The sequence below is a fragment of the Epinephelus lanceolatus genome, chromosome 13 (assembly GCF_041903045.1).
Source record: "Epinephelus lanceolatus isolate andai-2023 chromosome 13, ASM4190304v1, whole genome shotgun sequence".
In the NCBI taxonomy this organism is placed as follows: Eukaryota; Metazoa; Chordata; class Actinopteri; order Perciformes; family Serranidae; genus Epinephelus; species Epinephelus lanceolatus.
In genome coordinates, this window is record NC_135746.1 from 29,561,655 (window position 1) to 29,586,314 (window position 24,660).

Genomic DNA, 24,660 nt, shown 5'->3' on the forward strand with positions numbered 1-24,660 from the left:
GCTCTCAGTTTGGACATACAGGGACCAGATAGCTCGTAGCAGCGAGCCCGGTACCTGTACTCCCGCAGTACCCCCCACAAGACCCCTCGAGGGACGCAGTCATAAGCGTTCTCCAAGTCCACAAAGCACATGTAGACTGGATGGGCAAACTCCCACGACCCCTCCATTAATAATAATAATAACAAAAATCAACTTCCTACCTGGAAAGTAACTGCATCAACTAAGCAGAAAAACATTGTGGCATTTGTATTTATTTTTCTTAAAACATCCGCAAGGTCTCAAAGATCATTTTTAGGCACATTCAGAGGAAAAAAAAAAAAAAAAGGTCTTGGTATTTAAATTTTTTCCATGACAACTAACCACTGTGGTGATTTGGGTATGTCATTGGCTGGGAAATGTTAATTTCCCACTGACTGAGTGCACAACACCACCTCCACTATCGAAAGACACCACTTCACACTGGTTGGATGGAACAGGACTCACTCTGAACACACAATCCTGACTTAACAGTGCGCTCTAGTGGTGGAGCATGAACTGGACTGTCTGGAGGGGTAGTTTTAGGACTTTTCAGTGATAAACCTCCATTCACTTACTAGTTAAGAAAACAAATCAAATATCAGTCAGGATTTAATGTTGCAGAAAAGGCTTTTTGCATTCAACTCAACATTTATTCAACAGCAGCCAGTAATTGTAAAAATCTAATCTGGAAAAATAATTTCTCATCAAAGGTCACTAAAACTAAAAATTCACAAAGTAGGCCATTTACAAGTTTCTTGTAAAATGTGTAATTTAAAGTTAATCAAACAAAATGTCTGCTTGGCTACTTTATATTTAGGTAGCCTCGTCAAAACAAACACACCACTTCTGATTGTACAATTTTTTTTTTTTTTTTTAAACATAAAGCACCATTCGAACGTTTTCAAAATGGATTCACAAAATTAACTCAACATTATTAACATAAACAACCCTGTGTGAGGAGAACAACATACAAATCTTAATAAAAGACAACTGTAACCTTCATCAAACTGTACACAAACTAAGACTTCCTGTGCTTTTAAGTAAACACAACATGGTGCTACTGACTTAGTAAATATTCAAAAGGTACTCTCACTGAATCAACAATACAAAATCAGTTTCAAGTCAGTTTACATAACAGATAAATTAAAGGAAATACTGGTAACCTAAAATGTAATAAAACACTCTCTTGTATATGTGATTGTGTAGCAGCCCTCTTACTCAAAGTGGAGATGCTCAACATTTATCAAAAACATCCAACAAGCAGCATCTCACTCAGATTAACGTGACGAACGATGAAAGGACGGCTCTGCATCTCTGCTCATTTTTGCAACAAGATCAAACCAGACTGCTTTCACATCAGAAAACCTGTAACAGAAGAGAACAAACAAATTGTTCATGGCTGTACTGTTTTATGTATGTTTCTGTTAACTGAACATTACATTTACTTTCTACATACAGTTTAGTACTGCTGATTCATCAACAAGGTTTTGCAAAGTAAAAAGGATACAAAATTAGCACCATTCACCAGCCAAATACTGGTAAAGTATGCAAGTGTAGGGCTGGGCGGTATACCGGTTCGTACCAAAAACCAGTATTTATTTTTGTTATGATATAAATTTTTCATATACCGCAATACTGGTGAATAGCCCAAACAACGTCCAGAACGTGCACAGTGGGAAAGTGTTTCAGTGGGGACCCATTTCACCACTGCACACTAGGCCTGCACGATTAATTGTATTTTCATTGTCATCACGATGTGAACGTGCGCGATAAACACATCGCAAAAGCTGGTCTGACATGCAATAAGTTTTGTTTACATGCGCCATGCTTTCGCACTCAGCATGCTGACATTTGGCCGATCAGATGGAGCCCTGGACACATGGGCCATGCATGCACACCGTTTAGCCAATCAGATGACGCCCAGCTCCACTCATGTTCTTGCAGGATAATTAGTAGCAAGAGGAGTGCAGAGAGATGGCGGAGGCAGGAGAGCAGAGCGGTGAAAATGCAGATGAAACGCTTGTGCCAAAAAGAAAAAGCACCTCCGCGATTTGGCAATACTTTGGATTCAAGCGAGAAGATGATTTACAGACTCAGGTACTGTGTAGGACCTGCAGAGCGGTTGTAGCAACGTCTAGAGGTAACACAACCAACCTCCATCACCACCTGCCGCACCACCATCAAGAGCTGCACGAACAATTCAAGGCCAGTCAATCTAGAGCACAGACGTCGAGCAGCAGTAAAGTAACGCTACCATCACTGCAGCAACAGTCCATTGATCAGAGTTTTGGCCACAGGCTGCATCTTGCTATCGGTAAGTGTATTTGCTGTACGTGAAATTATTATCAGAGACTGATGTATCACCCGAACTTGCTCAAGAGTGGGATGCCGTCTGAACATTATTGATGTAAATAAAAAATAGCAAATGCAGTCCTTTGATGTAAAAGTTATATAGTTCATTTCCCCTACTGCATGGCCAGCCCTGAAACCAGGCTTTCTGGCCACATGCACACTGTACCTGTCAAATAAATTAATAATTTATTGGGGGGGGGGGGGGGGGGGTAACCGAATACATTCGGCCGAATATTGCAAAAAAACACACATTCGGTATTAGGTGGAATAAGTGAAAAGCAAGGCCGAATAATAACGCAATCAAACAGCGTGTGGTGACGGACGGAGTAAAATGTCGGCAGTGTGGCAATATTTTACTCTGTCCGTCACCGCACTCGCATTTGCGACTAAAAATAGTTTTGTGCGGGCAAAATAAATCATTCAGCACGCTGTGTGAGTACAGATTTCAACCAGCAGCAGAAACGAAAGGCGAATCCTGCCGGTTGTGGGCTGAACGGGGGACACAGACAGGAATACATATTCATGTCAAATACGGCGGCGCATGATAGCAGCTTACCGGCGACGGAGAAGTCCGGCTCCAGGTGAATAACTTGTTATGTCATGATTGCCCAAAAGTACCTGTGGCGTATCAGAGGAGAAACAAGCAGTTCACATTTCTCTCTTTTAGTCTTTCAGTGGCAGGTAACGGCCCACAGACCTCACCGCACTTTAGGGACTGTTCTTTACTTATGAAGGGACTGTTCTTTACTTGTCAGGGGAGGAGGGTGGCTGGTTGATTTTTATTTTATTTATTTATTTTATTTTGATCCCCCCTATGTTCATCACTTATTGATGATGTTTTTGAAGTATGAATAAGTCAATAAGTAATTTATTCCATTGAAATATCATTGATGTATTATAGAAAAGTGATTTATCTTTTTATAAATGACAAAAGGCACATCTGCCTCATTTTTGCTGTGGTATCGTGATACTACTCAGAACCATGATACTTTCACTGGTATCGTACCGTAGGTCCCAATTTTGGTACCGTGACAACACTAATCTGGAGGGGGTTCATCTGCAAAAACTAATGAAAACTAAAAACAGCATTCGGTACTCGGTATTCGGCCAAGCGTTTAATATTATTCGGCTTCGGCCACAAATTTTCATTTCGGTGCATCCCTAATTTTAGGCAATTCTGAGCAACAAGAGGCAGAATAGGAAGACAACAAGAACGTCTGCATTAAAATGTACATTTTACATCAGTTGAGGCTTGAACTCACTACCTTTGACATTAAGGAGCATCTTCTATCTGATTGAGCTAATTAGCAAGTGACAGCCCATCAAACTGAACAAATATTTATAGACGGACAAGCAACATCATAATTAAACAGGCTTTTATTTTTTAAATTCATTTTATTTTGAAAATTGGCCGGATTCTCTCGTCTTTTCTGTGTCCGACTTCCTGTTTGGTACGATCTGCTCCATCCAGCTTGACAGAAGCACTCGCAGCTCACGTGAAAAATAGACCAGACGCCGAAATGAAGTGCTGCAGTGCGTGAGCCTCCGCGGGCGCTCCGCTCTGCTCAGCGGCCGGTGTGGACAGTCAGTCAGATAGGTTAACATGGCCGCCAATTGAAAACTGCCTCAGCTGCTGGGCGCTGCGCTTCGGTTCCGCATCCGGTGTGTCCGTGGCGTGATGGAATGAGAGACTGTGAAAACTTAAGGCCCGCCCTACTCTGCCTCCGATTGGCTAGAACTCCTTGTTTACCTTGAGTAATGTGATACACCATTGGTAGTTGGAACTATCACTTTGCTTTGCTTTAAAACAACTGGTTAAATGACTGTTGCTAAGGCAAGATGATAAAATATTCACGAGAAAAAATATTCCTGCACCAGAATATTCCTGCGCCAGAAATCCAGCACCGTGCCGGAGAACTTCAAGCCCTGCCTACTACACACCACAGGCATGCTAGAGCTGGCGAGAGTGAGAGCATAGACAAAAGTTTAGAGGCGAGAATGGCTGCCCGAGAGAGTCCTAAAAGGAAAGCAACTGTACACGTTGCTGAAGAAGAACACGATGACCCAGAACTCATACCAAAAGGCGCAGTGTTTCCCCTGTATGCAAGTAGCAGCGGCGCACCACTGCTGCTGAAATATGACCGCCGCTGCTGATTTTTTTTAGCTCTTTAGAAACTACCGTTATATTATTTGGCGCTACGGATGCTTCATATTCAGCCTATAGAACAGGTCTATACCTCGTCCATCTATTGCGCAACTCGTAAAATTTAAACATTAGCAGCCATTATCTTTGTATACTTAACAATATCATGTTACTGTTGGATTTTGTTTATGTATTCTCAAAATTAAAGACAATACAGTGACTGCAAATCTTTTCAATAACCACCTCTGACATGTTGGATGTCTTCCCAGCAGCATATGACTGTATGACCCTGGAGAATGTTTTTTTTAAACAAAATGCTTTCAACCACAATATGTTTTAGAAATGCTATAATTACAAAAGGTAAAATAAAAGATTAAATATTCACTAAGAAGAAAGCTGATCCTTAATGAAATTAATAGAAGCCGATAAATGTTGGCAGCAAAACTGTGATGAACTTCTTTAAAGGGACATTGTGTAACATTTTCAGTTGTTTATTGGCAAAAATTGATGTCTGCATTCATAAATATGTCATCACTGGTGTATTATTACCTCCCCCAATAATGTGACTTATTCTCGTAAAAGGAGAATTTCGGATTTGTTTGTACATTGTGCGGGTAAGTCGTCTGTGGGGTTCCATTACGTTTCGCCATCTTGAGAATACACCCGCCAGCAAGGGACATACAGCACCGCCTTCGGCGTTTTCGTTGCGAGCCAGGCCAGCACTGCGTGACTGAGGAGCCGAAGGAGAGGAGCAAGAGGCGCTTCGCTACTACCCTGGCAAATTTGAAACAAAGTCCCACTCTTTGAGCATAATGCAGGATCATGCATATGCAGCATCATGGGAGACGGAATCCTTGTCGCCAAGAAAGCGCAAAAGGGAACAGAAAAGGCAGCGTGACCGGCGAATTAAAAAAACGAAGGCCCACATCGGGGTAGCCTTTCCCAGGTAGAGAGAGCTGCTGAGGGAGAATGGTAATGCAATCACAGGCCAGCGCCGCTGTTGGCTGTTAGCCGCTGTTAGCGGCCAGTCGCTAACAGCCTCATCCCTCTCCTCGCATCACTGCGCCGCTGTTAGCTGTTAGCCGCTGTTAGCCGCTGTTAGCCCTGGTCTGTGATTGTATTACCTTTCTCCTTCAGCAGCTCTCTCCACCTGGGAAAGGCAACCCCAATGCTGACCCTTATTTTTTTAATTTGCCGGTCACGCTGCCTTTTTGATTCCCTTTTGCACTTTCTTGGCGACAAGGATTCCGTCTCCTGTGATGCTGCATAATACATGATCCTGCATTATGCTCAAAGAGTGGGACTTTGTTATGCGGCAGTAGTGCCGCTGGCCACTAACAGCTGTTAGCGGCGCAGTAATGCGAGGAGAGGGATGAGGTGTGTGAGGTTGAGCCACTTGTCAGTTGTCAAAGGACAAGACGTGATTGGTTTGTTTCAATTTACATCCGCCCCAACAGTCCTACATTGTAAACATAGCCAGCATGGTGAGGAGGGGGTTTGTCAACTCGCGTCGCGTGTGTCTGTGTAGGAGCCTGAATGAATACTCCATGTAGTATCGGATGACATGGTCTCATCAGTGTTATCATAGCTTTTTGGTACACAGCGGCTACAGTTGTTGCAATACGTGTTTGAAACAGTGAGGCGCTAGAGTGCACCATCTGTTTGAATACAATATATGATTTCAACGTTAGATGGGAGAAATTCCTACACACTGTGGCTTTAAGCTTTCACCTGATGCCATTAAACAACATGTTTTAAAACTTCTTACACTGCCTTGTTCCAGACACAGTGCTGAGTGGCATCTTCTCCTCTGCTTCATCAGCAGACTCAAAGGAGAAATCTGACTTCCCATCAGAGCCTTCATCTTCCTGCCCACACTTCTTCTCACTGTCAGGGCTACGAGGAACAGCTTTACAGGGGCTCTGCTCCTGAAACCTGAAAGTATCAGTAATAAAGAAAAGTTCATATATTAAGCTTAAAAATCTGTGTACATTTTTCTTTTTCCTGTCCGGAAAATACCCTGATTTTAAAATGGGTTTAAACCAATTTCCAAAGTATTAAAATCATTTTTTCCTGTTGCAAAAAGAAAGAACAGATCAGCAATGATTCCAAGAAATTACTCTTAATGAATAAAATTTCTTCAATTTATGCTGCTTCACTTATATCAAAATAGTGTGTTCTATGTAGTAGTTTTGTCAAGATACTAACATTTCTAACTGTGTGAAATTAAATCAAAACCTATATGACTGGACCATGTGGGAATTTAATTTGAAAGGACAGACACAGGAAGAGGCCACGCTCAGCAGTCAGACAGGAGTCATGTTACAAACCAATCACAGCCGACAGATATCTTTCCCTTCTGTAAATATTCAGTCTGATAAATAGGAAAAGTTTATCATTTCAGTGCAGGGCTACCCAGAGCTTTACATCTGTCCAACGGACGATAGGCCGACACACTTATAAACAGAGCCTGGAAGAAGATCAGCTCTGCACTCAGGATTACAGGTAAACAGGCTATATGATGCTTGTTAAGGTTGCTTAGCAACCTCACATGCAACCTGCCGCCACGTTCTTGAAAGCTGGTACAGAAGAGTAGCACCCAGAGCCCGATCTCATGTTTTCTAGGCGGTTGAATTCGAAGCATGTGTACGGCTCTAATTTCCAGGGCTGGTACCTGCGGTTATTACACAGGCTAGTTAATAACATGTAGGGCAGGAAATCCAAAGTGTGTGATCATTTTGAGAAGGTGAAGGATGAACCCAAGGTGATATGTAAACTCAGGCAGGCAAACATTTGCAAACATACATCATTCATCGACTTCAAACACGACGTTCACAGATAAATATAGCAAGGCTATATACAGGGGTTAAAGCAAGAAAACATTTTGTGCCTGAAATGTGGAGCACGGAAGATTTGTGTGCCTGAAATCTGAAATCTTTTCCAGAGCAGGGGGCTTGGTGTTGCGGTCACAAAATGAAGAAATAAAAATGTATGTGTTGCAAAGGAACGTGTTTATTATCAAAACAAACAAAAAGATTATAGATTTAGTAGTTACTTTTCAGATTAAACTTATATAGCATAATGAGTTTATAAATAAAGATTAAACTTTCCATGGTTACCAGACTTTTTGACTTATAGCTCCTACATCTCTTTTTTGCCTTGGTGCTATTTATTTTTAGAAGCTAAATCATTTAGGCTGTTTTCAAAATTGTATCACGCTTGATGTGAATTAAACAGGCAGTTACGTCAAAATTTCGCCTCTGGGCAAGTATGTCATCATTGAAATGGATCATATAATGTTGTGGTGGTGACTTTAAAACTTAAAAAAAAGCATAGAGGATTTTTATTGCAGCTTTCGTTTCTGTCTGGTTTCTGTTACCTTACCTTCAAAATTACCGCTGGCTTACCGGAGCCTCTCCTGCTCCGTCTGAGCTCTGTGTCTCAATGTGACATGATGTGAAAGCATGCACAGGCATCAGTGTTGATTGGCCATCACTTGTGCTGTGTAACCAATCAGAGGGGGATGTAGGCGGGACATTGTTACAAAACTCAGTGCAGTGGGGACTGCAGGCAGGGAGGGACACAGCTGTATCAGAGCCAAAGGAGCGAGTTTTAAAATACATTTATTTGATTGGTTATCAATGAAAAAATGTCCGATGCCTATTATGGTAAACAGTAGGTTGTGTTTACTCGCACCTAAATTATTTCCCCGGGTCACACATATATATATTTTTAGGGGCAAATGCGAGTGAAACGCTCGCACTGCAGAGCACTTCTGCCCGTGCCGGACAGAAACTTTGCCATGCCGGAAATCCGGCGCTGTGCCGGAGAACTTTAACCCCTGTATATAACATGATGACGTCTTTTTTTTTTCTTTCTTAGTAGCAGAATAACTGTTGTAAACATTAACAATAAAATAGAGTGAAAAAGTGCAGCTGGTGCTGGTGTATCGATATCAGCAAATTAATATTTACACAGTGTCAAATATTCAGAATCGAAATGTTTCCGTAAATCAATATTTTTGACAATACTGCTATGTAGAACACAATGTAACTGTGAAAAAATAAGAGTTGAAGTTGACAAGTTGCTTCAATAAAAGTGTATTAATAAATACAAAGTTCTTAGTGCCTACCTCAGTCCTAGCATGATGTCCATATAACTGGCGTGTCCGGCATCCACCAGTTTCTTGGCAACATGTCTGCCCTCTGTCAGGATGTCCACCATCCAGTGTGTGTTTGACACAAACTCTCTGAAGAAGATCTGGAGGTCCTTCAGATACAAACACTGCTGAAAGAAGCCTGCTGCTTCATCAGTCCACTGTCCATCTGCTCTTACTGGCTTCACCCCTCTCAGGACGCAGGGACATGTCACCTTTGGGATGTTCGTCATTTCCTCAGAAATCCTCTTCAACTTGGAGCAGTCTTTGTATGGGATGCATTCGTGGTGACCATAATCCACCAGGTTTAGAACCACTGTGTTGTTGACGTGTATGATTTCAGCCCTGCACCACTTGTTCTTGGTGCCTGATTTTAACAGGCAGCAGGTGCCAGGGATGAGGTGGGCTTCAGGAAGTGAAGGCATCTGTCCAGGGAGGTCTTCCAACATTATGGAAACTTTGTTCATGATGAGAAGCAAGTCCTCCAGAACAACGCTAAACTCAAATGGAGTTGACGCTGAAGCAGCAAAGCCAGAATATGCTTTATCTATACCAACAGGAGCAAAGACAAGTTGCTGAGGAGGGCTTAGGTCCAAGTCGCATTGACCTTCTGCTTTCTTGGTTTGGGTTTCAGCAATTGACGTGATTGTCTCCTCAGTCTGCTGCAGTGAGGCTGTAATTTGGCGAATGAGGAACAGTCCACTGATGACTATTTCAACCATCCAAAGGTTATCAGCTTCCGAATAACACTCAAACACCAGCTTAAGTTCTTCACCTATCATTGGTTCGAGAGTTTCATACCACAATTTGTGAGCATCCTCTCCCTTGCTGAACCCAAGGCTGTTCACCTTGCACAAAACTGCAAGGTGTGGGGTTTTTGTCAGCTCGTTACACTGCTTTCGGATTAAATCACTTGGAATTTCTTCTTTTCTCCCATGATCCACAAGGAGGACCTGGCATTTCCCCGGGCCTACATGTTGAACAACAGCCCTGTGCCACTTCTTGTCCTTCTGTTCTTGAACTAAGCACTTGAGGTCTTGCTTGAGATCTTCTTCAGGCACCATCTCACACTTGTACAGGCTGTCAGTTATGTGACTTTCCAGTGACGCAAGCAGTTCACTGGTTTTCTTCAGTCTGGTGTAAAAACTGCCATTACTTAGGACTGAAAGAAGTGTACCATACTCTGTGTCTTTAGCTTGAATAATTTGAGGTATGACTTCATCTGAACAATCACTCTTTGATTCTGAGGTTTCTCTTTCATTCTCAGAATCATCCATGTTTGTGGTGGGTGCCCTGTGTACTTCTAGTTTAGGTGACAGTGTGGCAGGTGATGTTTTCTGTATTAACTTTTCATCATCAACAATGGGTGTCATTGTTTCGGATTTAGTGGTTTCATTTTCGCTCACTTCTTTTCTCGGGTAGTCCTCTTCACTGTCACTCTCTCTCTCTTCTGTTTCAGATGAACTCACAGAAGCCTCCTCTTCATTTCTGGTTTCACTGCTACTTTCACCAGCTGCTTCAAGTACTGCTGGAGGACCAACTGCTCCATCAAGAATCTCAAGCTTGACTTCCCAATGAGATCCACGTTGGCAGACAAAATCAACCATGAGTGGCTTCTCCATTACAGCGTCAGTGAAAGAAGCATCATTTTTGTACTTGCTTGTGTCCAACAGGGAGCATGATATGCTGAATCTTGACTGAGAAAGATACTCCTTTGGGATGGAGTAGATCTTTTCCTTCCCAACGACTGCTGAGTTTCCATAGTCCACAAACTCAACTTTGAAACAGGAACTTCCTTCAAAGTCCTTAACAACAGAGCGATACAGAGCGCCGTCTTCCTCATACTCAGCCACTACAAGGTCACTGATTCTCAAAGATGTGGTTGTTGTCAAGGAATCTCTTAAGATACTTGAGTTGAGATCCTCACCCATTTTCAAGATGGCAGGTTCATCCTCTGAGAGTTGAAGGAAAAAACTGTTAACTGAGTCAATGTGGGAGACGAAACACTTTGCCCTGAAACCTGCGCTCACTTTCATGTCTGACAACTGAGGGATCGCTGTATCCACTGGTTTTTCTGACTTTGTGTTTGTTTCAAGGTACCGTCTTTCTTGTTTTATTTCAGAGGTTTTCTGAGGTTTTCTTTCAGAGGTTTTCTGAGGTTTTATAGGACCACTGCGCTTTGTATTGTCCTCATTTTGTTGCTTTACCTGCGTCTTTTTGTTCAGAGCTTTCTGAACACAGTTTTTTGTGTTTTCTTTCTCTTTGTTGGGTGCACTCCCAACTTGAGTGCGTCTCTGGGCTTTCCATTTGGGAGAATTTGAAGACTGTCCTTTACACTGACTCCTGGACTTGATGCAAGTCTTTGTGTTAACTGTGTGAGTTTTGTTTTTCGTCTTTGTGTTGCTCATTTCAAAACTCACAACAGCCTTTGGTTTCGGTAAGAGACCGACAATGAGCTCCTTTACTTTCTCATTGATGTTAACATCTCCATCAAAGAGTTCAACATTAAATGAACCATCTTCGTTCTTTCCAACTATGACGGCTCTCACTTGCTTGTTAAGGGTTGCACCGTCAAGCCATTCCTTGACATCTGCATAGAGCACTTCCTTGGACACTGAAGCAAGGTTACATCTCACAGCCTGCATGGGTGTGTACAACAAATCAGCAGAGTCTCTGGGGATAAACATGACATGGGTTTTCTCAGATATGATTGTGTTTCCATAATCCACAAAAAACACACTGAGATGCAGAGAGGACTGAACAGGATGTGCCAAGCCCCTGTACCATTTGCCATCAAAGTATTTTGCCAGGCACAGCTTCCTCACAACTGCTCTTGTACTGGCTTGCATCATTTTCTTACTCTCCTTCGAGATTTTATTTCCGAGCTCTTCAATGGTTTCAGTGTTTCTGTCAAGGTGGCAGTAGACCTCCCACTGACTGCTAACATGAGTGATGTAGATCTGTTCTTCATTTCCAGGACTTAGGTCAAACGAAGAGTACACAAAAGACTCTGGATACACTGTGGACAGCTGCTTTGTTGAGTTTGTCACTTTGCTTGACGGGTCCTGTTCCAAGAGCAAATTTGTTATACTCTGTTGGGTTTGGGTGTTGTAGAGTTTCACAACATTGCACAGCCCTTTGTTTTTTACACTCAACTGAGAAACAACTGTACATCTTAGACCACTGGTGCAGTTGAGGGCAAAATCTTTGAGTAACTTACATAGCTCCGGACTCCAATCCCCACAGTTCTTGGTGTCAGAAGGTTCGATCAGGTTGTAAAGGCTGCACCTGAAAGCTTGTACTTCCAAATGAAGATATTCTGTCATTATTGCCATGAGATTGTGCTCCTTGATACTGAGGTTAAAGCCATAGTCAACCAGCATCACTTTGGCATGACCATTCTGTTTTTCTGTGATGAAGGCCCTGTACCACTTTCCATCTAGAGGTGACTTGGCAACACAACATGTATCCTCTAATTGGAGGGGGACTGTATGGGTTGAGTAATATCGCTGAATTTCATCCATCAGTTTGTCCAAAGCTGGAACCTTAACTAGAGGCTGGCACCAAAAATTGGATGGAGACTCGATGTAAGAGCAGCAAACAGGAAAATCACACCCCGGCTTGATGGCTAATGCTTTGAAGCTATCAGGAGCTTCTGACTTCTCAGTTAGATTTTTGCATGTCTTCTCACTCTTCTCCCAATCTTCCAGTTGTTCTGTATTCCCATTGATGTCTGATGTCATACCATATCTTGGGTACTTTGTTTCATCTGTCACATCTGTGTTGTTTTGTACCATAGGCTCTGTGGGAATGTTGTTCCAGTATGCAGCTTGTTTGCAGGAGATCAGGAGCTCAGTGATACTTTGATTGTTGTCACTTCCTATCTCATGGAGATCAACAACAAATTTGTTTTTTCTCATCTGGACAACATGGACTAGCAGGGCTTTGTCTGACACAACTTGTCTGAAAAAGTCAGAGGTGGCACTGGTCCAGACTTCATCCTCAGGAAGAACATTAACAAGAGTGCAACAGAAGGCAAACGCTGATTTGCTGGAAAATTTCTCAGGTATCTTCTTGATCAGCATGTGTGGCACTTTCTCTATGTTCCCAAAATCGATAAAGAGAACTTCAGCACCGTGTTCAAGAGTGTCTGTCACTACACCCCTGTAGAAATGCATGTCTTTCTCATAAACTGCACAACACAGTGTCCCAGGCTCGGGATTCAAAAGCACATCTTCATCCAGCTTCACTTGACTGAAGTTATTTGCCATTTCTGTCATCATTTCTTCAAACTCATCATTGCGTTTTTGTGTTCTGATCCAGAAGTTGTTTGGATTCTGGACATGCTCTACATAGCCCACAAAGATGGAATCTACAGCCACCTCTCCTGCTTCCAATGTTTGATCCAGTGCTTTGCCCATGATTGTCTCATAGTATAAACAGTCACACTGAGGTGACAATTCTTCTGTCTCAAAAACTGACTTAACCTTCATTCTAGCAAGCTCTTGAATGGGCTCCAGTTCATTCACATGATTATCATCAGCCCCAATTACTGTCATAGAGTACAGGTACTTTTCTTCGTCAAAACTTAGGATCTCCACATCTAACACTCTTCCAAGCAAACCTGCCTTGAGAAAACTCAACTGCTGAGTTTTGACCTCCTCAGCCTGATCACTTAAGGAGGAGAGCGAGCATGGGAAAGCCATGATTGGAGTCGAATAGAGGTATGGTGGCAAGCTGTGGACGTTCTCAACTTTGACAGATTCAAAGAATCCGTAGTCAATGAACAAAACTCGAAGTTGAGAGTTGACTGGGAGATACTGTACAAAGCCTCTGTACCATTTCCCATCTTTGCCTTTGACTGAGCACAGTAAACCCACATTTTCTGGAGTCTTTGGATTGTGTTCTTTGGCTCTGTACTCGTTAACTGCAGCCAGCTTCTTTGACATTTCCCGAAGTTCTGTTTCCATACTGGTCATCTGACAGTAAAACAGCCCAGCACTGACAGCAGCAGTTACACGCACTTTGGCACGTGTCCCACAACTCAATCTAGGCCCACAGAATGACAGAATGTCTTCGTATCCTTGCAAACCACAAGGTCTGAGGCAGAACTCTTGTCCCCTTGGCTTTACAATTAGCAAGTCAGGCGCTGGCTCTGGTTCTCTGTTTTGTTTGAGCGGCACTTCTGTGAGCATCCCAACCAAGAGGATAAAAGTATCCGTGTCTACATGCCTCCCAAACCCATGTTTAACAAGGTCGTTGTTGATGTCAAGGGCTTCCAATAAGAGCACGTTGTGGGGCAGGAGGGCTTGGATGTAACCTGTGACATTACTTCCGATCAGAGTTGAGAGGTACACTTCCACTACAGAATGAGAACTACCTTGAAGCAGCAGCACATTTGCAAGAAAGCCACAAACAATCTTGGGAGGCAGGATGAACAGGTTGTTTGAACAGGAAGATATGTGGGCAATGTCAACACTCAAGACATTTCCATGATCTATGAGGAAAACATCAAACAAGTCCTCTTTTTGGTTCTGGACTCTTCCTCTATACCAGCGGCCTGAAGTCAAATCTTCCACGAGGCAAAACTCTCCGATATCCACTGCAGCTTTAGTCTTTGGTACGTTCTGTATTTCCCCTTGTAAGATGTTATAGTCAAGTTCACATATGGTTTGGTATTGTCCTTGGAAGTGTATCAGGGTTGCTTCAGGGTTCCAGTCCAAGTGAGTTAATTTGAGGTCCACTGCCCAAAGGGCACATGGTGCAGATGGACCAGACCTGCAAATTTAAGTGACTTATTATTAGCCTTAACAATACTAATCCAATGTTAATAATTTCATGAGTTTATGACTTAATTCATTTAAGCACAAGGATCTATGCATTGTACAATCTATTTCAGAGCCTGGCATTTGGAGCAAAATGAAGACCATGCTATGTCTAAAATAACTAATTTATTTACTTCTCCCATTATAATAAACAGACAATAGTTTACTCTATGAAAGGGTTGTCAAGCACCTAATATTGATGCAATTGTGGTGCCAGGTTTCAAGAGCAAGTTAACAGTAAGTATCATACTTCATGTAAAATGCTGCTTCAGAGGCTTTTCCTTACCACAATACAGTTCTCTGCAAAAATTGAATATTGTTCAACATCTTTAAGTATGACCACAACTGTGCAAAACATTGTCAATAAGCAGCTACAGCATAAAAGATGCTTTCAGAAATATTTAAAACAATATTGGTGGAACCCTATTGCTAAGGCACTGCTAAAACTTTTGATTTGAAAATGGTTTGTGAGGCAGGGGATAACTTAACATGCTTCCGCCATAGCTTCCACTTTAGTTTGGTGTGATGATGCCAGCATTACTTCACAAAAGAGGAAATATATGGAAAATGGAATGAGTAGTAGATTGACTGGATGTGGAAAAACTGACACAGACTGTTGACATTGCACTTATTTTATTTTTAAGGCATCTCAGGCAGTTCATCATCTCTTTTGTTTTCATAATTGTGCACACTTGTGCTTTTTTACACTAGAACTAGGACTCCGGGGGGTTTTCAGACCTAACTGTATTGCGGAGTTTTGCACAGCGGCGACCGGATCTTTGCTCCCAAACCACAAAAAAATGTGATGGCACAACAGTCTCCTTCAGTACATTATTCTATGCTTTCTTTTGATTTTCACATTGGCTAGTCCTCCTGTTTAATTTGTCTTCTGATTAAATCGGAACCGTTGAAACTAGTTGTAGGAAGCCTCTGCAAGTAATTGGTTGCTGGCAGACACTCTGTGCTGCAATAAAATGGTTAATCAGCAGTGCTGTGCACTGTAGAGCCGATGCACTGCTGGTTCTGCCAGCCTGAATAGAATATAATGTCTATAGCCTTACTGTCTACAGCCTTTATAGACTGAGCTGAGTAGTGATGCGCGGGTCGACCCATAACCCGTGGGACCCACAAATGGACCTGCGGGTCGGGCAGCAGTGATCGTCTGTTAATTATATTTTGACATTATTGGCTATTACTGTCATGGCATCTGAAGGTACTGTTGCATTGAGCAGGTGACAGTCCGCAGTCGTTTTCAAAACACACTTGTGTCACACACTCCAAAAGAAACTTGCTGAAACTTTAAACAATAATTTATTGTACGTAACGGGGGAAACAAACGTTGACAAAAACGGTTCCATAATTCATACTGAATTCAAAAGATAACGAAAAAATGGGGCGTCAGTAGCGTAGTGGATAGTGCCGGCGCCCCATGTACAGAGGTGATGCCTCACTGCAGCGGTCGCAGGTTTGACTCTGGCTTGCAACCATTTGCTGCATGTCACCCCTCGCTCTCTCGCTCACCCCATTTCACTCTATCCTGTACATTAAAAGGCAAAAAAAAGCCCCCCAAAAAATCTTAAAAAAAAAAACAAAACAAAACAAAACAAAACAAAAAAAAAAAAAAAAGAAAAACAGCTACGAGTTAGAGGGAATAGTGATAAAGTGGTAAAACTTGGCATTGATCCACAGCCTCAGACGGATGCGCTCAAGCGTGCCGTGCACACAAGCTCAGTTGGTAGGCTATACTATATTTTCACATTTTTAACAATGCAATTTAAAAGTTTTCATTTTTATTGATAACCTACATTTACCAACAACAAAAAGACTACATTTAGCACCAAAAAAATATGTAAAAAAAGAATAATAATAAAAAAAAAATAAGTAAATAAAAAACAAATATCGAATTCCAAATTTTCATAACGAATACCTTCCCATAGAAACGAATATTCGAATATCCGAATATTTGGGTACAGCCCTAGAAATCAGGCCCTGAAATGAAACGGTGGACCATAAATAGAGTGCTCCAGAAGTGAGTCCTTAAACTCTGAAATCAGTTAGAATTTTGGCTGCTTCCCTCGTCTCAAAGTCAATGGGTTTTTTGAATGGGTTTGTTAGATGCCTGAAGTAAGGCCTGTGGTTAAGAAATGTTTCTGTTTTGTTCTACAGCAAAAAAGAGGTCAGTAAATATCAGTAACACCGGCAGTTAAAGGATAACTTCGGTATTTTTCAACCTGGGCCCTATTTCCCCATGTGTTTGTGTGCATATGATTCATAGGTACAACTCGTTTTAAAATTGGTTCAGTATTGAGGGAGGCGGATGCAGCCGGCAGCCGCGAGGTAGATATGGGGGCAAATGCGTCCCGTATAAGTTTGCGCATTAAAAGTGCTTTTTTTCACCACTGACCGGTTCAGATCGCCAGTGCTATCTCTGTAGATAGCATACTAAGCGTTTCCCTTAACTCTGGGCTGTGTGACGTCATCTCGCGAGAGCTTTGCTTGTTGCCGGAAGAAAACAGAGGAGCCATGCTGAGCGCCACTCAGAGTGGCGCTGGTTGTCCCGGAGTACAGTTGAGAGTTTTACTGCATCGATTGAAAACAATGGTTTGTGTTTGTGCTTATCCAAATTGCAAGAACAGGATGTCGCGCAACACCCCGTACAGCTTTCATAGGCTGCCTTTGTCGGATGGCGAGACGCTGAAGTTGTGGCTAGCTGTGCTACAAATGGATGCTAACACTCCTGTCCAAACACTGCGCCTTGCAGACCATCGGGTCTGCAGTGCTCACTTCTCCCAAGATGACTACTGCCAGCCGAAGAAGAGAAGACATCCAATCCCGAAACACCTCTTCCTCAAGAAAATGGCTGTCCCACGAGTAGAGAGAGCTACAGACTCAGTGGAGGTAATGTTATATAAACAATTTTCGAAACGCTTAGTATGCTATTTACAGAGATAGCACTGGCGATCTGAACCTGTCAGTGGCGAAAAAAAACACTTTTAATGCACAAACTTACCGGTATACGGGACACATTTGCCCCCATATCGACCTCGTGGCTGCCGGCTGCATCCGCCTCCCTCAATACTGAACCAATTTTAAAATGAGTTGTACCTATGAATCATACGCACACATACACATGGGGAAATAGAGCCCAGACAGGAGCAGTATTAAATAATAGACTTCCAAATTGCTACAAAGCAAGGTGCTGTACCTTCTCGCGCTTAAATGTATGGAAGAAATAAATGGAGCAATGCAACGGGAAACATGTGGACATTGTTTGTGAGAGCCAAGCCTGGCGCGCGTCAATTCATTGCACCGACACGCACCTGCAGTAAGTGACAGTGGAAAGACACTTACACTAGCTTTTTACTTTTTAGGCTTCAAAAATCTTAACAGTGGTGTTCATTTGTGAAGATTATCAGGCTGAACAAAACCTGTAAGTAACATAAACATCTGTTTGCCAGATAGCTTATTTTCTACAACTATCCACAATTTTTGAATTTTTGATTTTCTGAATTTTTTAATCTTTGGCTTTTTCACAAGGGAACCAAGGTGATGCTAACTTCTGCATCAACCTACAGTAAAACATAATCGCTGCAGCAGTCTTTAGTAAATATGGTGTGTTTCAAACACAGACCTAAACTGAGCTCCATGCCTGTTTGTCAAGTGTGGTATTTACCTTAAGATGGTTGTAGGTTCATTTCTATTAGCATTTACTGTATATTGAAATCAAATCTGTTGTAGCTACAAGCCATTTATAAAAAATGTTTTTAAAAAATTTCATATAACCCTTAACAGTTTAAAAGATTAAAGTAAAACATTAAAGAGAATAACTTTACATTTAATTGAAAGGCCAAGCAATTTTGATGTATGGCCATATTTGTTGCTCCACCGAAGTGTATTACACTCAATCTACATATTAATGTCTGAAAGCAAATAACTACAAACTCATAACTACCCAATAGCTTTTCTGTCAACTTTTAAAACAATCACTAAAACACTGGAAAGACAATCAAAAAATAACCTAAATACGATACACTGTGGTACAATAACATTCCAGCATCACTTTATTTTACTACATCGTTTTACTTACTTTTGATGTTCAGAGCCCAGCACTGACCGCATGGCTGCAGGATCAGTAACGGTCACATCTTAAATAGAACCTGAAAGAAAAATGTTGGAGATAACTAAATATACTCACTATTATTAGAAAACACAGAAGAACAAATGTTAATCTTTACATACTAAGAGTATATAAACTTAATGCATAGCTCAACTTTGACACATGATTTTCATTTTATTTAGTTATTTATCCTGTTAAATGTTATTCTTTGTAAAGTTTCTCCCTATCTGAACTGAGGGTTTAAGGATAGAAGGTGCTGATGTAGAATAGACTGTCAACCCCTTTACAGCAAATTTGTTATTTTGGGCTATATAAATAAAACTTACTTGACTTTACACAGTGCCAACGTCAAGGTGAAATCAAAAAGATTTGTGTTCTGCAAAAGGTTATAATTTCAGATGACATCAAGATGCTGTGCCAAGGCACGCTGAGCATGATGAAGACTAAATCACAGGTCGGCCAGTACACAGAGAGCATAGTGCAACACTTGTGAAAAACACGTCTGTATTATTTTTAGAAATGGGCAAATAAAACTGAGGCTCTGAAGCTTGTTTCACACCTGTGAAGTGCACAATTTCAATGCAGTGTGTTGGAGCTTGTGTCAAATGAAGATTACCACGGTTGACATGCCTGAAGCTTCAAACGTCACCAGTGCCTCAAAAAGGAATTTCATTCAATTTGACAGTTTCAATTTTTTTTCAGCTAACATACTGCACAAAAAGATCTGCATTTAATGCAGGACTTCTGATCAAAAGACTGAGGAACTTAAATTGTATACAGTACAGGCCAAAAGTTTGGACACACCTTCTCATTCAATGCGTTTTCTTTATTTTCATGACTATTTACATTGTAGATTCTCACTGAAGGCATCAAAACTATGAATGAACACATGTGGAGTTATGTACTTAACAAAAAAAGGTGAAATAACTGAAAACATGTTTGATATTCTAGTTTCTTCAAAATAGCCACCCTTTGCTCTGATTACTGCTTTGCACACTCTTGGCATTCTCTCCATGAGCTTCAAGAGGTAGTCACCTGAAATGGTTTTCCAACAGTCTTGAAGGAGTTCCCAGAGGTGTTTAGCACTTGTTGGCCCCTTTGCCTTCACTCTGCGGTCCAGCTCACCCCAAACCATCTCGACTGGGTTCAGGTCCGGTGACTGTGGAGGCCAGGTCATCTGCCGCAGCACTCCATCACTCTCCTTCTTGGTCAAATAGCCCTTACACAGCCTGGAGGTGTGTTTGGGGTCATTGTCCTGTTGAAAAATAAATGATCGTCCAACTAAACGCAAACCGGATGGGATGGCATGTCGCTGCAGGATGCTGTGGTAGCCATGCTGGTTCAGTGTGCCTTCAATTTTGAATAAATCCCCAACAGTGTCACCAGCAAAACACCCCCACACCATCACACCTCCTCCTCCATGCTTCACAGTGGGAACCAGGCATGTGGAATCCATCCGTTCACCTTTTCTGCGTCTCACAAAGACACGGCGGTTGGAACCAAAGATCTCAAATTTGGACTCATCAGACCAAAGCACAGATTTCCACTGGTCTAATGTCCATTCCTTGTGTTTCTTGGCCCAAACAAATCTCTTCTGCTTGTTGCCTCTCCTTAGCAGTGGTTTCCTAGCAGCTATTTGACCATGAAGGCCTGATTGGCGCAGTCTCCTCTTAACAGTTGTTCTAGAGATGGGTCTGCTGCTAGAACTCTGTGTGGCTTTCATCTGGTCTCTGATCTGAGCTGCTGTTAACTTGTGACTTCTGAGGCTGGTGACTCGGATGAACTTATCCTCAGAAGCAGAGGTGACTCTTGGTCTTCCTTTCCTGGGTCGGTCCTCATGTGTGCCAGTTTCGTTGTAGCGCTTGATGGTTTTTGCGACTCCACTTGGGGACACATTTAAAGTTTTTGCAGTTTTCCGGACTGACTGACCTTCATTTCTTAAAGTAATGATGGCCACTCGTTTTTCTTTAGTTAGCTGATTGGTTCTTGCCATAATATGAATTTTAACAGTTGTCCAATAGGGCTGTCGGCTGTGTATTAACCTGACTTCTGCACAACACAACTGATGGTCCCAACCCCATTGATAAAGCAAGAAATTCCACTAATTAACCCTGATAAGGCACACCTGTGAAGTGGAAACCATTTCAGGTGACTACCTCTTGAAGCTCATGGAGAGAATGCCAAGAGTGTGCAAAGCAGTAATCAGAGCAAAGGGTGGCTATTTTGAAGAAACTAGAATATCAAACATGTTTTCAGTTATTTCACCTTTTTTTGTTAAGTACATAACTTCACATGTGTTCATTCATAGTTTTGATGCCTTCAGTGAGAATCTACAATGTAAATAGTCATGAAAATAAAGAAAACGCATTGAATGAGAAGGTGTGTCCAAACTTTTGGCCTGTACTGTACATGAGATGAAAACTATTGATGTAAGGATTCTGTCTCTGTCTCAAAGGGCTGCTATTATTTTTACAAGCCACCAGATGTCACTGTGTTCACTGCGTTTACAGCCCCAAAGCTTTGTATCTTTTTCCAGCAGAAATAGAAGGAAAGCCCCAAAACTTCATATGGCTTCATTCACCCATCACTGATTATGACAGAAAAACTATAACTGTCTAGTTAATATTGTTAGGCTCACTTTGGTTTAACCTAAGTTATCGTTATTTGCAGCTCTGATATAATTAAGTTAAGGGTACCTAATTAAACCATAAAAAGTACAAAAGTATGCACTCATTATACAGAATGTCCAGTTTCAGATTCATATATATTTCATAAGTGACCTGTAATTAATGCTTTATTGTATTCATCACTTATAGGGGTGGGAATCACCAGTGGACCCACAATATATTTTTACCAAATATAAGTCACAATGCAATATTACTGCAATTTCAAATGTGTCGTCATATGCCAAGTACTGTGATAACATACAGTGCAATTGATTACCTTTTTTCAACTGCAAATTAAGCCCTGTTTCCACCAAACACTTTCAGTATGGTACCTTTTGAGCCAAAAGTAACCCTTCAGACATGGTACCTAGACACTTGTGTTTACACTGCAAACAGTACTCTTAAATGTGGATGGGGTTGTTGTCACTCACTGCTCCGTCCAGCTCACTGTATTTCCTCATTACCAGTGACACAGAGGGAAGTTTGCAATTATTTATCGTCCACAGAACGAGCCTGCACACTGAGATTTTCAGAACAAAATAGAACAGGCTGCAGTGAGAGTCTCTCTCCATATATATTCAAAATTAGCGGGCTTGTGCATTTAGTTCGACTAATACGACTTACCAATAACAGTTTACTGATAACAATCTCCACAGTATGAACAGTGGTTACATGAGCCTCAAAACCAGCCACAACTCAGTCCTGAGCAGAGTGACCATCCTCTATTGACCAGTCAATGGACTGCAGTGTTCACAACTCCACCTTTTAGTACCAGATCTGTGTGCTAGGTACCCCAACAGAGGGGGGACCAAAAATGGGGACAGTACAGAACAGTCCTACTGGTACCATCCACAACTTTTCACAGAGGAAACTGAAAAAGCGTACCGAACTGAACTGAACTGCTTAGTGGAACCGGGGCTTTATGTTCCCAAAGGAATACTGTTTTAACATCTGTTTTATTTTATAAGATAAAGTTTTTTAGTCTATTCATCTCACTTAAGTCATTTTTATTGCAGCAAAATGTATCTAGCGGACTGAAAGAGAAATTGCTTACATTATTCTAATGGGCTAAAAGAGTTTTATATTTCTATTCACAATGTAAGTGATTTATTTAATAAAAATGTCAAACAATATTGCAACATAAAAATATCATGATTCTATGCTATATAATTTTTTCCCCATCCCTACACTTAAATGTTGTAGCTTGTATAGATGGAGCTAATTTTAACTACTGTATATACTGCTGGGTACCTTATCCTATAGTGATAATACTGATAATAATAAATACCAATATCACAGGCTGTTAGTTAATTTATAATTCTTGTCATTAATCTGGAGCTGCAAAGTAACTGGTAGCTAAAGCTTTTAAATAAATGTAGTGGAGTAAAAAGTACAACATTTCCCTGTAGTGGAGTAAAGTAACACATACTGGGAATAACGTTACTCAAGAAATGCTACCTGTGGGTGAGTCCACCACTGTCTGAATATTTATTATCGATAACGTTACAATGTGTTACAAGAAATCCTATTTTATCAGTCTTGGCGGTCTAGCTTTATTTAAACACAATGAAAATGACCCAAGCTAAATGTGCGGCTTGCTAGGTTTGATTTTAGCAATCTGGCTAATGTGAGGTTAGCTAGCTTACACTTTAAGTACAATTTTAAAATGTATAAACTCGGCAAACCGTGGTTTACTTTAATCCACAAGAGGCTGAGGAACAAAAAGGTGAAAACTGACTCAGCAGACTGTTTCATGACGGTGTTGACATTCAGCGGTGTGAGCGGCAAAACCTAGCTAAGAGCTAACGTGTTTATGCTAACGCTGAATGCTAACGAAGCTAACTTAATTTTTCGACCCACAAATCAGCCTCCACCGTGGTCGGGTTTTATCTCAGATTGTAATACGTGACTGGAAACACCGACATCTTTATGAGTAGTGTTTCTTCTCTCACATTCATGTCTGGTCCCTACCTTTTGTTCCGTCTCATGTCTTCCAACTGTCAAGTTAACATCAGTGAGGATGCTACAACACGTGTCTGACCTCACTTCCGGTCTGTCCGCCATTAAATAAGGTCAGAGGTGCCTCAGTTTCAGAGTCAAGATTAAAATCATTAAAATATGAACATTGTCAATCTGGAAATTATCTGAAATACAACTATGATATTTGCTGGCCTGTTTAAAATGTATTCCCATTAAGATTTTTACTGAATTTAAAATAAAATATATGCTTAGAGCTAGAAACCCAAATTAATATCACATTCAGGCGACTTAACAGGTTTCCAGTGGTGGATATCAACTAAGTACATTTATAATTGTGAGATACTTGTACTTTACTCAAGTATTTCCATTTTCTGCCACTATCATTCTATAGCCACATTTTAGAAGCAACATATTACCTATTACTTCACCAGTTATCTGATAACTTAGTTACTAGCAGTGTTGGGAAGGTTACTTATGTAATAGGTTACAGATTACTAGTTACCCTGTAAAATGTAATAAGTAATGTAACTTTTTGATTACTTCATCAAAATAATGTAACGTATCACATTTGATTATTTTTGATTAGTATTAACAAATATTTTAAACTGCACAATAAAGCTGAAAAATGTCCAGAAACTGGCTCTGCCAAAAGATGACGTTCCTGCAAAAGATGCAAAGCAACAGATGTTATATTCTGCATATAAACTTTTTACTGAAAAAAAATATATTTAGATGTAACCCCTTTGTAATCACCAACATTTTGATTATTCATTCATTTTTGTACCCGCTTATCCTCTTAAGGGTTGCGGGAGAGCTGGAGCCTATCCCAGCTGACATTGGGTGAGAGGCAGGGTACACCCTGGACAGGTCACCAGACTATCACAGGGCTGACACATAGAGACAGACAACCATTCACACTCACATTCACACCTACGGACAATTTAGAGTCACCAGTTAACCTGCATGTCTTTGGACTGTGGGAGGAAGCTGGAGTACCCGCAGAAAACCCACACTGACACGGGGAGAACATGCAAACTCCACACAGAAGGGCTCCCTCCTGGAATTGAACCAGGAGCCCTCTTGCTGTGAGACGACAGTGCTAATCACTACACCACCGTGCCATTTTGATAGTAACTGTCATTTTATTACACTTTTTTCTTAGTAACTGTCACAGATTACACAGATTACAAATACATTTATTTTGCAATTTGGAGAAGATGAAACTTCATAGATCTCAGGAAGTATTCACAAAGTACCCAGCTGTATAGTTCAGAGTAATACATTTACCTGCCTCAACATTAAAGTGGCGTAACATAAAGTAGTAGTAAAGTAATATAATCCAGTAATATAATCGATATTTTCCTCATCTTAACTGTACATCTGAAAATAAACTCTCTAGGATC

General features: G+C 41.2%; 1 protein-coding gene across 1 annotated transcript; it reads right to left on the reverse strand.

The window, feature by feature from the left end:
* Positions 1-233: 233 nt before the first annotated feature.
* On the reverse strand, positions 234-23,285 carry tdrd15 (tudor domain containing 15). The gene is made up of 5 exons (XM_078173949.1): positions 23,249-23,285; positions 18,582-18,651; positions 8,646-14,447; positions 6,282-6,448; positions 234-1,383 (listed from the first exon to the last, which is right to left on the reverse strand). The coding sequence occupies exons 2-5, from the start codon at positions 18,611-18,613 to the stop codon at positions 1,370-1,372; spliced, it is 6,015 nt and encodes a 2,004-aa protein (XP_078030075.1). The 5' UTR covers positions 18,614-18,651; positions 23,249-23,285; the 3' UTR covers positions 234-1,369.
* Positions 23,286-24,660: the final 1,375 nt, after the last annotated feature.